The sequence below is a fragment of the Camelus dromedarius genome, chromosome 17 (assembly GCF_036321535.1).
Source record: "Camelus dromedarius isolate mCamDro1 chromosome 17, mCamDro1.pat, whole genome shotgun sequence".
Lineage (NCBI taxonomy): Eukaryota > Metazoa > Chordata > Mammalia > Artiodactyla > Camelidae > Camelus > Camelus dromedarius.
In genome coordinates this window covers 48,617,667-48,636,114 of record NC_087452.1, presented here as the reverse complement: position 1 = coordinate 48,636,114, position 18,448 = coordinate 48,617,667, and the positions used below count along the sequence as shown (strand labels likewise).

The 18,448-nt window shown below is 39.9% G+C and overlaps 1 protein-coding gene across 4 annotated transcripts in view; it reads right to left on the bottom strand.

Annotated features, from left to right (window-relative positions):
* The window catches only part of NEK10 (NIMA related kinase 10), a 177,918-nt gene that overhangs the window by 44,616 nt on the left and 114,854 nt on the right, over positions 1-18,448 (bottom strand). For all 4 annotated transcript variants that reach the window (XM_031469795.2, XM_064496828.1, XM_031469796.2 and 1 more), the window contains exons 26-29: positions 15,429-15,642; positions 6,720-6,903; positions 6,541-6,627; positions 5,020-5,074 (exon numbers count right to left, since the gene is read on the bottom strand). In XM_031469795.2, coding sequence (XP_031325655.2) covers positions 5,020-5,074; positions 6,541-6,627; positions 6,720-6,903; positions 15,429-15,642 — 540 coding nt within the window. The remainder of the gene's footprint in view (positions 1-5,019; positions 5,075-6,540; positions 6,628-6,719; positions 6,904-15,428; positions 15,643-18,448) is intronic.

Below are 18,448 nucleotides of genomic sequence, written 5' to 3'. Positions count from 1 at the left end.
TCAAAAAGACCATCACAAGATCTGCGTGCATTCATTAAAAGCAATATTGTAAGAAGCATACCATTAAGTTAATTTTCATCTGCCTTTTGTTACTTAATGGATGGAACTTAAATGTAAGGGAGATAAAGTTATCTTACGGTTCTGTATCTTTAGGAGTGCTAACCAGTTAGCCCTCAAGAGAGTATGAGTGACTGTAGTTAAATCAGCGACTTGGTGACAACTCAAATTGAAAAAATCTGTAGGAGTATCCCAAGGGACACTATTTACAACTCTGCAATCACGTGTGAAGAATAAAGATGTAAAATCAAATCTCTGTTCTCGCAAACCAAAGGCATAACTAAAAGCAAATTATCCTGAGTGAATACTTAATGACCTGTTTATTGTCAGGAAACATAGGTGACCTGGAAGTTTTCCATGGACTACTCATATACTATTAGAAAAGCTACACTGACATCTCCAGGTCTTCTGGGAATGGCTGCTACATGACATCCTGGTACATGACATTTAGTACCTGAAGCCCTGGGAATGGAGATTGGGAGACTCTGCTTTGAATGAGTGAATGGCTGCAGTTCCAGAGCCAAGGAATGGGGCACTTGCCACTGATCCGATACCTGAGCTTTGCGTATGGCTTCCAGTACTTTTGGTGATTTAGGGATGAAGAGTTGAGATCTGGGAAGAGGCTGGCAAGAAAAGGAGCCCAAAGAAATCATTTTCTGGTTTCAAGAGACTTCTACTAAATAGTTCATAGAAGGAATATGGACTTCTAAGAGCTGGAGCCTCTTTCCGGGCCTTGCCATTAATTATATTCCTGAAAAAAATTTACCAACTGACAATGTCTTGGATCGCATCACCAGGGTGCCTTCCAGTTCAATATCAATTTTTCTTTCATCAGCCTTGAGAATCCAGTACTTCCCGGAGGAGGCAGGAGTTCCCCTTCCTAGTTCCATTTGCTAATGTTGTATCCGTTTGCCTGGTCCATTTGCTCAAGAGAGTCTATCTCAAGTGGCTAGGGAGGTGCCTTGGTTCTTTGGCAGGCAATTGGCTTAAATCTAGCTCCTGGTATCTGAGATGACCGAAGCTGAGCGTATATGCTTAAACTTTCTCTCTGTACTGTTCAGCCTGAATCAAGACTGAATTCTAAATCCTGGAAGTTGTGCTCAGATCAAGTGTGCTCCTCTCTGTGGCTTCTTCTCATTGGGACCAACTCCCTTGTCCTAGGAGCCAATGAGGCTCCTCAAAGGGGAGAGCTGCCCAGGGTCTCATCATAACTCATCTCCCACTGAATACGTGGCACAAAATAGCCAAAAGTATCCACAGGCTTTATTTTCCATTTATCTTTATTATATTTTGTAGCTCTGCCATCTTCTTTTGGATTCTAACTTTTCATTTAGCTTTTAAATACAGTGCGGGAGGGGTTTACGTTTCATACCAATAAACCAAGAAACCCAGGATAATTCTAAACAAATTAGGTTGCAAATAACTTCAGCCTTATTTAATGCCTTTTAAAGAATTATAAATGTATGTTGGAGTGGTCTCCTTTTAATTCATAGAAGCTCTGGGGGTAACCTGGAAGGAAGTCAAGAAGTTATTCACTTTCTCTCCTCTTATTTGGTATGAAGTATAGGCTATCTCTTGCCATGTATTTTCTTGTCAAGTCTGCCTGTGTCTCCCCTACACTGTGAGTTCCCTGAGAGGCGAGAGTGTGCCTTAAACCAGCCCGTGCTCCGTGATGGATGTCACACTGGCCCACACATGGCGCAGCTTTAGCTCAGATTCTTTTCACCGGTTCGCGTATGCACACGCCTTCTGACTCTTCAGCCTCAACACTGGGGCCATTTCTCAACTGTTGACTTGGTCGTTAACCCCAAGTTAAAGCCCACTCTGTCGTGTCCCCGTTTCAATGAGCTGCAGATTACACTTCCACTTTCTGTTAATTCTAGTTTATTCAATTTGCTACAAATGTTTAGATAACGATGAGCTTTTAAAATCCATTTCAAGCTCTAACATACATACTACATACGTTTCTTTTGTTTTTGAAGGGTTGGACTTCAAAAACTGAACTCTTGCAAATAAGACAACTTTCCATGCATCCTTTCAGGTAAAAAGGACTAGAATTATTTGGCAATGGTAAGATTCCTAAATTCACCTGACTGAAAATTTCCAGCTTAATAAAAAATTCTCTTAACTGGGGAATGCACCCATATGTCATAATTTATTTTTGTACTAAAACACTTGTTTTCTATCCCTTCTATGTACTTAAGCAACTTTGTATCACTGAGTAAAGTATCCAATAATAGAGAAAAAAGTCTTTTGAAGATGTTCTAAAAAATATAAATAATCACAAAACTTAAAAGGGAATAGTTAGATTCCACAGTGCACTTGTGAATTCTTTTAGGGGAGGACATGGAACCCTTTCTCACATGCAGACAGACCAGCTCACAGAAGTCTACTGAACTCACAACGTGGTCGAGGTACAGAAACTCTGGTGCCGGAGTTGAGGACACAGCTACTCCACGGTGCCGATCAGACCCCCAGCTCCATGGCCAAGCTCACATCTCCCACTCCTGTCCCCTTACTTGCTGGGCTGAGCCAGCAAGAGCTCCCATGTTCCAGGCTCCTGTGTGTGGCTTCCTTGTCTGCAGCAACTGGAAGCGGAGCTGCTGGGTCAGGGATGGGTACCCAGAGATGGGGGATCTTCTAACCCAGGCCCATGTCCCCACCATCATTTATTCTGGTTCCCTTGAGGGGCTGGACTGTTTCTCTCCCCACTGCTCTCTGTCTTCTAACCACTGCTTCTCCGCACCCTGGCGCACTGAAGAACACTGTGGGCTCTTACGGGATTCCTTGATGACGTACCTGGGATATTTTACACTCTGATACGTTTTTTGGATTTTGCTACTAGCAACACTGGAAAAGATTTAGGAAATAAAAAGGCTCCACCCTAACCCTTCCTGACTCTCACTTGGAAAAGATAAAGTTATCAGTGAGGTGGTATCTTTGACTCAACAGAATTGATTTTCCACGTGCACCTTCCTTTGCCGCCTAACTGAAGGCCTCGGGACTTTGCCAGGCAGGTCCTCCATCCTGAAATTCATTTCCATGATGCTCTTCCCAGCACCCTCGAACCTAGCAGTGATTGTGGCCCCATCTGGACTGCTCGGCATGCACACAGCCCCTGGAGGGACCTGAAGGGACTCGGCCCTCCCCACGGCAGTGACAGGGCCTGATCCAAGCCAGGCCAACCCGACTCTCTTGCATTGGATCCTAAGAGAGGTGACAGAGAGACGGAACAAATGAGCTGGGAGCCCGTTCGGCCCAGGGTCACAGCCTTCACAATTCTTCCAGGAGTGACTCCTCCACAGGCTTCCAGGGCCAACATGGCTCCTGCCCCTTGGCAGGTTGATTCTGTGGGTTCCTAATTCTGTGAGTCCCCCATGGCCTTCTAATGAAGCCCCCTGTTACACAGGTCAGCCCGAGTCAGGGTCTCCTGCTGCACCCACAAAGCCCGACTGGTAAAGCAGACCCACAGCCTCAGCCTTTTGCCACCGGCCCTCAGCCACTGCCTCAGCCAGCATCACCCGCAGCTCCACGGCTGCGGGCTGTCACCACCACTGACACGGACCCGGCCTGCACTGGCACCGCAGACCTGGAGCTGCGGGCAGCCCTTCCACCTGTCCCTGCTCAGTCTCCTGCCACCTCAATACCAGCTCTTCCTAGTTGACCATACTCCTGAGTCTAGGTCATCCTCTTGGCAGCAGACCTGGAACTTCATGTAATAACTAGAAACCACCAAGCGTAATCGTCCTCTTCTTTGCCTCCTGAGCTGAGTGTTATCTTTGCCTCCCTTTCTTCAGACACAGATGAAGTGTTGTCCCTCCTGCCTTCCCAGGCCTGCTCTCTGGCTCCAGCTGCTCAGTTCCCCTCCATCTTCAGTCTCCCCTCAGGCCACTCACCCACAGTCATCCTGATTCTAGAAGGCCGTTCCCATCAAACACTCCCCACCAGGTCACGGTCCAGCTCACACCTCACCTTCTCCAACCTGCTCCTCACCCCTGCCTCTGCAATTGACAGAAACCACCAGTCAGGCTTCTGCTCCCACCAACCTCACCTAAGGCCACTGAACTGCTCTTGTGAAGGTCACCAGGGACTTGCAAAAGGCCAGATCAGAGAGTTTCATTTTAGTCCTTAGCCCAAGAGACAACTGTGGCAGAAAGTGCTAAGTTGCTGCAAAATAAAAATCTTTTAGAACCAAATGCCCCAACTATCCTCATTCTCCCTTGCAGCTAAATGTGTTCACGTGACTAAGTCCTGGTCTGTGACCAGAAGGGAAGGGAACGACATCTGGGTCACATCCCTAAAAGGAATGGCATTTCCCTACTTCCACATCCCACTGCCTGCCAGCTGGGTTGTGGCTGTGACACGGTCCACCTCTGACACATTCGCCATGAGTGTGAGACCTACACCCTGGGGATGCGGAAAAACAAGGCGTAAGGAGCCGGGGCCCCAGTGATCTCAGGAAGCACAACTGCCCTACCTCCCTGAGCTCAGCGAGACTGACTGAGGGGCTGAGGATCACAGAGCCAGATCAAACCCCAGGCCCCAGCTTAGTACCCCTCCCAGTACGCTCCATGGTAGAGTCAGCTCTGGGAGGGTGGGCTCCGACAGCCTCCAGGACCACATGCCCATGGTAGCCTCTGCTATCGGGTATCAGTCTAGCCATCAAAACCTCAGCTCTGCAGAGTCTAAAAACAGAAACTGACAGGTATATATAGAATAGATAAACAAGAGAAGATTATACTGTACAGCACAGGGAAATATATACAAGATCTTGGGGTAGCTCATGGTGAAAAAGTATGTGACAATGAATGTATGTATGTTCATGTATAACTGAAAATTGTGCTCTACACTGGAAATTGACACAACGTTGTAAACTGACTATAACTCAATAAAATAAAATCTAAAAAATTTTTAAAAATAAAAATAAAAATATTTCCAGGAGGTCAGTGTGTACATACTTACCTTGTTTGGGATTGTCTTTCTCCTCCTGAAGCACTGAAACTTCTCTTTAAAGTGCCTGAAACAAGAAAATAAAAATAACTTCACATTTTCCTGCTGCAAATGTTTTATTTATTCGCTCATTTGTTTAAAAAAATTTCAAGCAATTGTACCTACTATGAAGACTGTCCTCCTTAGGAAAGCATCAGCTGAAATATAATGTTGCAAATTACTATTTACTTGACAGGTTTTTTAAGAGTCTATCCCTAAAGAAAAGGTGCTAAACAAAGAAACTCTATTATTCTCAGCTAACAAAGTACAATAAAGTATTTATGTCAGAATCATCCTAAATCCCTTGCCAAGCAGCGGTAAGTAACCACATGCAAATTAAAGGTCCAGCTTTCCCTTCCTCACTTCCCCACCGATCCCTTGTCCTTGTCACTCGGGATGGACAACCCCGAGTTCATCTCAAAACAGTTAGTGATTAATTGCTTCCAGGTTTTGCTACATATGCTTAAATGCATGAGTATTCTTATTGCAAAATATTTATGTTTTCCCAGTTGGAAATCAAGATATTTTATTTAGCAGCCTGGAATTTATAGGGAAAACAGAACAGGGTGTTGGAAATCGTGACTGTCCCAGAAAATCTAGACCATCTATTCTCCATTTTGATGAACCAATTAATTTTGGAAAGGGACAAAGAATGAAACAAAATTCTTAGGCTTTTATTCTGATGCTCAGAGAGAACATCCTAAACCTTCTTTTACGAAATGTTCACAGTATAGTCACCAATGACACGGGATTATTTACACTTATTCAATTTCAGAGTATTTCGACTTATTCTCTTTAATATTCCATCAACTTACTCTTTAAAAGAATCATTCTTCTGTCTCCATTTACTATTTTAGCTGGTCTTTTCTTTCAGTTTCAGATTTGTTGAGTGAGATTTGTTGAGTCAACTGAATCCTATCTTTCTATAAGGAAAATTCTTTACACTTTATTTAAATGTATCTTGACTATTTTCTTTACTGTTTCAAATTAAGAGTAAAGGTTCATTTTTACTGAATTTACATAGCATTTTTCCGTAATTCTACACAATTAAAACATTTATTTTACTTTAGAGTTTTAAGTATAATATATCCCTTTACATTACTGTGAATAAAGTTGTATGAAACAGTCTACACCAAGATGAATTTCTTCTCCAGGTTTCTAACCTCCAATCAACAGACTCGTAAAAGGTCACCTCCATTATTCCTTGGGTTGTTAAGTCTGTCTCCAAATAAGTTATCTCCACTCCCTAGTTAGAACCTGCATTTGCTGGAAGAAATAATGAAACTATTCATTTGACAGGAGGCAGTGGAAGACCACAGTGCTGTTGGCCTCTGGGCTTTGTAGGAGTGACAGACACACATGTCCTAATTAATGCACACTGCACCTGGGAAGCAAACCACTCAGTTATATGTGTGATGACAACTACCTGACTCCTGAGTACCAGTCCCAAACCACTACCTTCTGGAACCCTACAAACAGAAAAAGAAGGCTTACTGAATGTAGATTCCTTCAAAGGGCTTGAACTGGAGATGCTGGAGTTATCCGAAATGTCCAATTCATCATCGAGCTCTGAATATATATCTGCACATTAATAAAAAATAAAAAGTAAATGAATCTTGAAACAGAAGGGAGTCAAGAGTGCGTTCGTGCTGTAACCCTTTCACTAGAAATACCTTTGTCAATATTTTCCAGGTTGAAGGTATCATCTGACAAGATTCCATCACAGGCCCTGTCTTCGTCCTTCCCACAGGGGGCCTGGAAGCCCTCAGGGGGCAGGTCTGAGCTTTCTGAAAGCTCACTTTTCAGGCTGCCTGCTCCACTGCTGCTGCTACTCAAGCTTGCCTTCTCAAAGGTTTCCTGAAAAAGAAATTCAGTTTTTAATACCCACTTCCTTCTTCCTTCCGCGGGACCTAAACCTCATTAGAATATATCTTAAAAGGACTAAAGTATCATTACAAATATTGGTGCTGAAGTCACATCAGTGGGTCCACTGACACATATGCTATAAAAAGTTCATGGAGTCCATGATGACAAAAAAAAGTGGGTCTGCAAGCTACCACTGGACAAAAAGGAATGGGTGTGGCAAAGTGTTTAGTAACAAAGGTCTGCGCCATCTGGTGAAAGAAAAGGTAGCGCTAAGGAATAGACAAGCAGAACAATTCTGGAGGTAGGTGGCCAAGATGCAAGAGTAGAAAGGTGCTGAGCCCACCTTCTCCCTCAGGCACACCACAATGCCAAGCACTTACAGAGCGACTGGTGGTGAGAAAGACTGGAATCCAGAAGAAAATATGTTCTACAACTGAAGGTATAAAGAAGGGGCAGTTGGATCAGGGTGACAGACTAGAAGGATGTGGGGTTCACCTCCTCCCACAAATACATCAAAAACACTTCTACTTGTGGAATAGTGCTCACAGAATGCTTAACTCTGACAGAAGATCTCATACAATCAAAACTTCTCCTATGAGAGAGATTACCACGTAACTGGGTAGGATCAAAAAAAAAAAAAAAATCAGGATGAGACCTGTGCCCCTGGGAGGGAGCTGTGGAAGAGGGAAGGTTCCCTCACCTTTGGAAGCCCATTCACCAGTTGGGAGACTAGCTGGGACAGAAGGGAACTTCTGAGGCTCGGAGGAGAGAGCAGTCCTCGATATGCAGCAGACAAAACAGGGGGCCCAGCACAGAGGATGTGTACCACCTTGCTCATTCTCCAGCCTAAGACACATGTCTGCTGGTGTGTGGCGGCTGGGTGTTGACCTGGGCTTCTGATGAAAGGCTCCAGGGAGAGAACTGGGGCTGGCTGGGTGGAGACAGCCTGAAGGGGCTGGAGTGAGGTACAGGCCACAACTGAGAGTGTGTGAAAGGGAGCCTGCGTCTGCCATAAAGAGCCCCACTGTTAACATGCACACACAAAGGGAGGGGCAGGACACTGACTGCAGCAGAAAGAATGAAAAAAGATGAAGGCAATATAAGAGACCCATGGGAAAATATAAAGCATGCCAATCTATGCATGATAGAGGCCCGAGAAGGAGAAGAGAAAAGGGGGTCAAAACATATTTGAAAATATTATGACTGAAAACTTTCTGATGCTGAAGAAGGAAACAGATATCCAGGTACAGGAAGTGCAGAAGGTCTCAAGCAAGATGAACCCAAAGAGAACTAAGGCATATTAAAATTTAAATGGCAAAAGTCAAAGCTAAAGAGAGGATTCAAAGGCAGCAAGAGGAAAACAAAGAGTTAGCTACAAGGGATCCCCTCCTATAAGGCTATCAGCTGATTTCTCCAAAGAAATGTTGCAGGCCAGAAGGCAGTGGCAAGGTACATTTAAATTCCTGGCAGAGAAAAACCTGCAATCTAGGATACCTTGCCCAGAAAGGTTAATATTTAGAACAGGGGAGACAGATAATTTCTCAGACAAGTAAAAATTAAAATACAACAATACTAAACCTGTCCTAAAATAAATATTGGAAGGTCTTCTCTGAGTAGAAAAGCAAGAATCTATAGAAAATAAAACAGCAACTAGAAAAGCAAATGATAACTACAATGAACAGCAAAAAGATAAACATGAAGATGTAAAAGAGAACATCAAATCACAAAATGTGGGGGAGGTAAATAATAAAATGCAGATTTTTTTTCTCTTTTTTTTAATAACATATTTGAGCTTACATGATGACCAGTCTAAACCAAGTATATATAGTAATGGGTTAACATATATGAAAAACATGGTAACCACAAACCAAAACCACATAATAGAGTCACAAAAACCCAAAAGAAGAGAACTCAAGTATAATATGGAAAACATCAAACCACAAAAGAAAAAGAAACAAAGAAGAAATATAAAACATGGAAATAGGAAAACATGGATTAAAATGGCAATGAATACATTTCTATCAATAATCACTTTCAAGGTCAATGAACTAAATGTTCCAATCAAAAGGCAAAGGGTAGGAGATGGATAATGAAATAGGAGCCTACAATATACTGCTCTTAGACTTCAATACAAAAAATATATAAAATATACTGCTTACTAGACACTCACTTTAGGGTAAAGGTCACACAGATTGAAAATGAGAGGATGGAAAAAGATATGTCATGTAAACGGAAATGAAAAGAAAGCAGGGGTAGCAATACTCATAACAGACAAAACAGACTTTAAAACAAAGGGCATAAAGAAAGATAAGGATGGACACTAGCTAATGATAAAGGAACAACAAGATGAAGATATTACACTCATTAACATATATGCACCCAATATAGGAGCACCTAAATACATAAAGCAAATACTAACTGACATAAAGGGAGAAACTGATGTGAATACAATAATAGTAGGAGACTTTAATACCCCACCAACATCACTGGACAGATCTTCCAGACAGAAAACCAGTAACACAATGGAATACTAAATGACACAACAGATCATTTAGACTAATTGATATTTTCAGGATATTACATTCGAAAAAGAAGAAGCCAGAACAACATTCTTTTCAAGTGCACATGGAACATTCTTTAGAATAGAACAATCACTAGGTCACAAAATGAGCCTCAACAAATTTAAGAGGACAGAAATTACGTCAAGTATCTTTTCTGACCACAACTACATGAGATTAGAAAACAACTAGAGTGAGAAAAAAACAGTTGCCTGCAGACTAAACAACATGCTACTAAAAAAAACAAATGGATCAACAATAAAATCAAAGAGGAAATTTAAAAATCCCTTAAAACAAATGACAACGAAAACACAACCACATTAAGATCTATGAGATGCAGCAAAAGCAGTCCTAAGAGGGAAGTTAACAGTGATACAGGCCTTCCTCAAAAAACAAGAAAAAACTCAAATAACCAACCTAACCTACAACCTAAAAGAATTACAAGAAGAAGAACAAATAAAACCTAAAGCTAGTAAAAGGAAAGAAATAATAAAGATCAGAGAGGAAATAAATAAAATAGAAAATAAAAAATCAATCAAATCAAGAGCTGGTTTTTTGAAAGACTAAACAAAATAAAAAACCTCTGGCCATGTTTGCCAAGAAGAAAAGAGAAAGAGAACTCAAAAAATAAATTAAGAAATGAAAGGGGAAAATCTTCAACAAAATATTAGCAAATAGAATCCAACAACACATAAAAAAATTATACATCATGATCAAGTTGGGTTCATCTCAGGGACACAAGGATGGTTCAACATATGCAAATCAATCAATGTGATACACCACATAAGCAAGAGAAAGGACAAAAATCACACGATCATCTCAATAGATGCAGAAAAAGCATCTGATAAAATTCAACAGCTATTTATCATAAAAACTCTTATCAAAGTGGGTATAGAGGGAATATATCTCAACATAATAAAATCTATTTATGAAAAACCTATAGCAAGCATAATATTCAAAGGTGAAAAGCTCAAAGACTTCCCACTAAAATCTGGAACAAGACAAGGATGCCCATTCTCATCACTTCTATTCAATATAGTACTAGAAGTCCTAGCCATAGCAATTAGACAAGAAAAAGAAATAAAAGGGATCCAAATTGGAAGAGAATAGGTAAAATTGTCATTACATGCAGATGACATGATACTATATATATATAGAAAACCCTAAAGGCTCCACACCGAAACTATCAGAGCTGATAAAAGAATTCAGCAAGGTAGCAGGATACAACATCAACATACAGAAATCAGTTATATCTCTTTACAGTAACAAAGAAATAGCAGGAACAGAAAGTAAAGAAACAATCCCTTTTAAAATTACATCCCAAAAAATAAATACTTAGGAATAAATCTGACCAAGGAAGTGAAAGACTTATACGTGGAGAACTACAAAACACTGACTAAGGAAATTAAAGATGACTTAAAGAAATGGAAAGACAGCCCATGTTCTTGGATTGGAAGAATTAATATTGTTAAAATGGCCATACTAACCAAAGCAATCTACAGATTTAATGAAACAGCTATCAAATTGCCCAGGACATTTTTCACAACACTAGAACAAATCATCCTAAAATTTACCTGGAATCACAAAAGACCCAGAATTGCCAAAGCATTACTGAAGAAAAAGAATGAAGCTGGAGGAATAACTTTCCCAGACTTCAGACAATACTACAGAGCTACAGTAATCAAAATAGCATGGTATTGGCACAAAAACAGACATATGGATCAATGGAGCAGAAGAGACAGCCCAGAAATGAACCCACAAATTTTTGGTCAATTAATCTTTGACAAAGGAGGCAAGGATATACAATGGAGTATAGACAGTCTCTTCAGCAAATGGTGCTGAGAAACTGGACAGCTGAATGCAAATCAAGAAATTAGAATACTCCCTTACCCCATACACAAAAATAAACTCAAAATGGCTTAAAGACCTAAACATAAGACAAGATACTATAAACCTCTTAGAAGAAAATACAGGCAAAACATTATCAGACATAAATCTCAGCAATGTTCTCCTAGGGCAGTCTACTCAAGCAATAGAAATAAAAGCAAATATAAACAAACAGAACCTAATTAAATGTATAAGCTTTTGCACAGCGAAGGAAACCATAAGTAAAACAAAAAGACAACTTATGGAATGGGAGAAAATATTTGCAAAAGATGAGATTGACAAGGGCTTAATTTCCAGAATATATAAATAGCTCATGCATCTTAGTAAACAACCCAATCCAAAAATGGGCAGAAGACCTAAACAAGCAATTTTCCAATGAAGACATACAAACAGCCAATAGGCAGATGAAAAATGCTCAATATTGCTAATTATCAGAGAAATGCAGATCAAAACTACAATGAGGTATCACTTCATACCAGTCAGAATGCCCATCATGCAAAAGTCCACAAATGATAAATGCTGGAGAAGCTGTGGAGAAAAGGGAACCCTCCTACACTGCTGGTGGGGATGCAGTTTGGTGCAGCCACTGTGGAAAACAGCATGGAGATGCCTCAAAAGACTAAAAACAGACTTACCGTATGATCCAGGAATCCCACTCCTGGGCATATATCCAGAGGGAACCTTAATTCAAAAAGATTCATGGACTCCAATGTTCACAGCAGTACTATTTACAATAGCCAAGACATGGAAACAACCTAAATGTCCATTGACAGAGGACTGGATAAAGAAGATGTGGTATATTTATACAATGGAATACTATTTGGCCATAAAAAATAATGAATATGCCATTTGCAGCAACATGGATGTTCCTGAAGAATGTCATTCTAAGTGAAGCAAGCCAGAAAGAGAAAGGAAAATATCATATGATATCACTTATATGTGGAATCTCAAAAAAATAAAAAGACAAACAAACCTATTTACAAAACAGAAACAGACTCAGAGACAGAAAATAAACATAGTTACCAGGGAGTAAAGGGGGTGAAAAGGGGTAAATTGGAAGTTTGAGATTTGCAAATACTATCTAGTATTATACAAAATAGATAAACAACAAGTTTATACCATATAGCATAGGGAACTATATTCAATATCTTGTAGTAACTTAAGATTAAAAAGAATATGAAAAGGAATATATGTATGTTCCTGTATGACTGAAGGATTGTGTTGTACACCAGAAATTGACACAACATTGCAAACTGACTATACTTCAATAAAAGTATATTAGAAAAAAACATATATTTATGATAAAAAAAACTCTTCAGAAAGTGGGTATAAGAGGGAACATACTTCATCAAAATAAAGGCCATATATGATAAACCCACAGTTCACATCCTACTGAAGAGTGAAAAGCTAAAAGCATCTCCCCTTGGATCAGGAACAAGAAAAGAATGCCCAATCTTGTCCTTTTTATCCAACATAATGTTGGAAGTCCTAGCCACACATCACAAAAAGAAATACAAGAAATCCAAATTAGAAAGGAAGAAGTAAAACTCACTATTTGCAGATGATATTAAAAATAGAAAATCGTAAAGATGCCACCAAAAGACTACTATAACTCATCAATGAATTCAGTAAAGTTTCAGGATGCAAAATTAATATTCAAAAATCTGTTACATTTCTGTACATTAAGAACAAACTATCAGAAGGAGAAATTAAGAAATCAAATCCATTTACCATCCATCAAAAAGAATAGAATACCTAGGAATAAACCTAATTAAGAGGGCAAAAAACCTGTACTTGGAAAACTATAAGATACTGGCGAAAAGAATTGAAGAGAGGGGAGGGTGTAACTCAGTGTTAGAGTGCATGCTTAGCATGGATGACGTCTTGGGTTCAGTTCTCAGCCCCTCTTATAAAAATAAATAAACCTAATTACCTCCTCTCTTCACTAAAATAAAATAACAAAATAATAAATAAAAATTGAAGAGGGCAGGAAACAATGGACAAATATACTGCATTCATGGATTGGAAGAATTAATATTGTGGAAATGACCATACCAACTAAGGCAGTCTACACATGCAATGCAATCCCTATCAAAATACCAACGGCATTTGTCACAGAGGCAGAAGAGATAATTCTGAAGTTTGTATGGAAACACAAAAGACCTCAAATAGCGAAAGCAACCTTGAGAAAGAAGGTCAGAGCACTCATGTTTCCTTCAGGCTATAATGAAAAACTAGTCACCAAAAGAGTATGTTTTGCCACAAAAACAGACACATAGATTAATGGAACAGAATCGAGCAAGGAAATAAACCCATGCACTTATGGTCAATTACTCTATAACAAAGGAAAAAAGACACTCTCTTCAATAAGTGGTGCTGGAAATATGGGACAGCTCCATGTCAAAAAACAATGAGACTAGAACATTTTCCCACATCATATACAAAAATAAAATCAAAATGGATGAAAGATCTAAATGTAACACTGGAATCCATAAAACTCCTAGAGGATAACATAAGCAGAATTGTAAAGAAGAGGTGGTATATATACACAATGAAATACTACTCAGCCATAAACAAAGAATGAAACCTGCCATTTGCAACCACATGGATGGACCCAGGGGTATTATGCTTATTGAAATCACTCAGACAGAGAAAGACAAGTATTGTATGTTAACACTTACATGTGGAATCTCAAAAAATTAAACAAACAAATGAATATAATAAATAGAAACAGACTCACAGATATAGGGAACAAACCAGTGGTTTCCAATGGGGAGACAGAAGGAGGAGGGCAAGATAGGGTAGGGAATTAGGAGGCACAAACTACTGGTAAAATTTGAATAAGATACAAGAATATAATGTACAGCACAGCAACTACAGCCAGGATTTTATAAGAACTTGAAATGGACTACAATCTATAAAAATACCAAATCACTAAGTTGTACATCTGAAACTAACATAATATTGTAAATCAACTCTACCTCAATTATATAAAAACATGAAAAGTGAAAATGAAAGGCATGGCTGTACTAAGAAAAATTAAAAAATAAAATAAAATCCATAAAAAAGAAACCAACATTGGAAGTTTAACTTCTGGATACCAAGTATGGAAAAAGAAACCCACCAAACAGTAGTGCTTTCCTTCTTGGGGGAAAAAAACCAAAAGAGTTTGCGGGAAATGCTGTTATTTGAGAAACCAAAACTGACTCTTTGAGACCAATTTGTCACTTCATTTTCCCAGCTGAGGCACAGCAGGTCCCTTGGACCCTGGAAAGGAATTGAATGACCAGGTATCCTGATCAAGGATGCTTTATGACCCTACTGCCTTGGGCCCACCTCCAGGAGGGTATTAAAGAACACTTACAGGTTGAAGGGTCCCTTACTAAACCCCTGCTTTCGGGGACCCCAGAGAATGAGTGAAGGATGGGTTACGGGTCATGACACAACAAAGGTACAGAGGAAGGAAGAAAAGGGACACCAACAAGGGGGTCACTGGCACCATCACTTGCACTTCTGGGTATTTGTAGCTCTGGCATCCCTTTTTCAACAACACTCAGAAATAAACTTAGGTATCTAAATAATTTAAAGGTTACTGGCAAGACAAATAACAGCGCATGTTCTGATTTGTACCATGGCAATGTTATTATCATCACCAAGACTAATGAAAGCAATTACATAGACTAATAAAAAACATTTTAAGACAAATACGATTTCCTTCTCTAAATCAACATACAGCATTTTCATCCGTATTTCCAGATTGTTGAAGAAGTTAATTAAAAGCAGTCTCTGCTATTTATACAAAGATTATAAACAAAGAATTTCTAAGAGATCTTTTTGATACCTCTGGTTTTATAATACACAACAAATTATGCATTACACCTTTGGAACATCAATTATAGTGACTTATTTTAAGATACCAAAACATATGCAAATATATAACTATATAATAGTGAAATATTATATGTAGCAATATTTTTCTAACTTAAGATGAATCTTCCTTAGGACAAGCATGATAGGCCTCAGAGAGTGTAGCAGAGTGCATCCTGAAGAGACTGAAAAGTTGTCACTTACGTGAGACAGCAGGGCAGGCTCACGCTGACAGGTGACGGCGTTCCGGTTGGCTTCCATAAAATACCGCTGTGTGCGCCTCCGTTCTCGTTCCAGCTTCTTCTCCAGGGCCAGCTGGGATGTGGATAAACTATCTAAATACTTCATCATGACATCGGCTATCATGGAGCTGACTTCTACAATATCTGGGCGGGCTTCTGCATCCGGCGTGAGGCATCTAAGAGAACATAAGCTAATCACAGTCAGGACCAGGCCGCGGGGTGTGAGGGTCAAGGGTAAATTCCGCTGTGTGTCCACCACGGCGTCTGCACCCAAGAGAACCTGGGGTGAGACAGACCTCGAGCACAGAGTTCAGTCTGAGACTTCTCAGAAGACATCTGGAAAGTCTGGGAAGGAGAAGGGGACAGCACTGTTCTTCTTGCAGGGGGGCTGGTGGGCAAGGGTCAGAAGCCACACAGGAAGCTGCTCCTTGGTCTCAGGAGGGGTGGGCGGGGTCTGCTTCTCCTGGGTAAGTGGCTCTTTTCCAAAACCACACGACCTCGCTGGCCAGTGAAACAAACAGGGGTCCCAATAACATCACATGTGATGCACCACAAGGAAGGAAGGATTCTGGTGGCGGGAGTGGGGTGGGGAGTCACAGCTTAGTGACCTTTCCCAGCTGTCCAGGGGTAACGTCAACACATCTTGATGAGTGAGTCTTACAAAACATGACTTCATAAAAACAAAACTCAACCCAGTTACTTGGTGGTTTAAGGTGTGTGGAGTGATCTTTTTTAAAGCAGCTAATTTGACACACTGCATGCCGAAACTCTCTCAGATTTTGGAGGTAGGAAACACCAATCAGCCCACTAAAGTGAGCACTGCTCCCGTCACAGCCAACCCCCAACAAAAGGCCACTCCAGATGCCCGGGGAGCCAGTTATCAAGGTCACTGCTTAGCATAACTTAAATCGTTCTATTTTTTTAAAAATCAAACGCTCTAATTTCACTGAATCATGTGTACCGCTCAATAAATTTTAACTTATTTGGACGTGGAGAAAAAGATCTAATTTTCACATCTTGTATGTGATTTAGCAACTCATAGTTAACACGACTTTCACCGAAAACGATGTCTCCAGGCAATACACAGGAATCATTACACAAAATTACTATCAGTAACAGAAGTAAAAATAACACTCGAATTTACAATTTTCCTAATTATTTTTTCTTGTATTTATTTGAGGGTTTTTTATTTTCTTTTTTCTTTTATTTTAAATTATAGATGATTTACGATGTTAAAATAACTTCAGGTGTACAACGTAGTGATTTTTTTATAGATTATATTCCATGTAAAGTTATTACAAAATATCAGCTATACTCTATGTGCTGTACAATACATTCTTGTATATTTCTATACACGTATTTACAGTCGGTACCTCTTGACCTCTTTCCCTCTCTTGACTCTCCACCCCTCTACCCACTGGTAACCACTAGTTTGTTCACGGTATCTGTGAGTCTGTCCTATTTTATTATATTCCTTCGTTTTACTTTTTAAATTCTACATATAAGTGATAACATACAGTATTTGTCTTTCTCTGACGTATTTCACTAAGCCTAACAGGTCCAGGTCCATCCACGTGGCTACCAACGGCAAAATTTCATTCTTTTCTATGGCTGAGATTATTCCTAGCTGTTTGACTCTTTCTGATGCACTTGTAAAGAGCATCGTTTTCTTACATTCTCTTTCTGATAGTTCATTAGTATTTGCTGTGTATAGAAAAGCAACAGATTTCCTGTGTATTCATCTTTTTGGAGATTTCAAAGTATTTTAATGTTCATGTCTTCACTGGATGCACTTTGAAATTATTCCGGTTAACAATTTCAAGAGGGTAGAGCAAAGGAAAGATGGAGAATGCAAACAGTTGGTTCTCGCTGATTTAATTTCAAATTCTAGGCGTGGCGTGTTTTTCTGAAACCACCACCACAAAGCGCTTACTTCGGAAATCCAGAAATGCAAACGCGGACGGATCTCTGGAGCTACACATCACTCCAGCCCACGTAACGAGAAGCGCGCGGTCCTCTTGCTCTGCAAATCAGGTGCGAATGTGCACGTGTCTCCATGGTAACAGAGCCGGGGGCAGGCGCTGCATAATCTATGTGGCTCCATTAATGGTTTCCTAACAGATGCTCTGCATTTGTTCTCATTGGATACAATTATGTGTGCTTGTTCATATATATATAATTTGATCTGACCTGAAGCCAAGATGCAAATAGCAACTATAACTCAAAGCAACTATTAGCAACTCAATAGCAAGCTTGGTTCTAATAGTCTTTTGGTGGAGATTTCAGGGTTTTCTAAGTACAGTGTCATGTCTCTGCAAATAGTGACAATTTTACTTTTTCTCTTCTGATATAGATTCCTTTTATTTCTTTTTCTTGTCTGATTGCTGTGGCTAGGACTTCCAATGCTATGTTAAGTAGAAATGTCGAAGGTGGGGATCCTTGTACCTGATTTTAGAGGAAAAGTTTTCAGTTTTCCACCATTGTATATGATGTTAGCTGTGGGTTTATTATAAATCACCTGTATTATGTTGAGATACGCACCCTCTATAAATCAATCTTCTTTAGATTTTTTAATATGAATGGGTGCTGAATTTTTCAAAAGCTTTTCTGCATTTGACCCACAGCCTTTACCAGTGGGATTTTCCCCTTCTTATAATTTCTTCCTTACTGTACCTTTTCTTTTCCACTTAAAGAAGATCCTTTAATACTTTTTGTAAGGTCTGTTTAGTAGTCATGAACTCTTCTAGCTTTGGTCTGACAACCTCTATCTCTCCTTCAGTTGCGCATAACAGCCTTGCTGGGTAGAGTATTCAACTTTGCAGGGCTTTTCCCCCCTTTCAGCATTTTAAACATATCATGCCGCCCTCTTCTGGCCTGCGATGTTTCTGCAGAAAAATCAGCTGACAGTCTTACGCGGATTCCCTGTAACTGACTCTTTGTTTTCCTCTTGCCGCCTTTAGAAGTCTCTCTTTATCTTTAAAT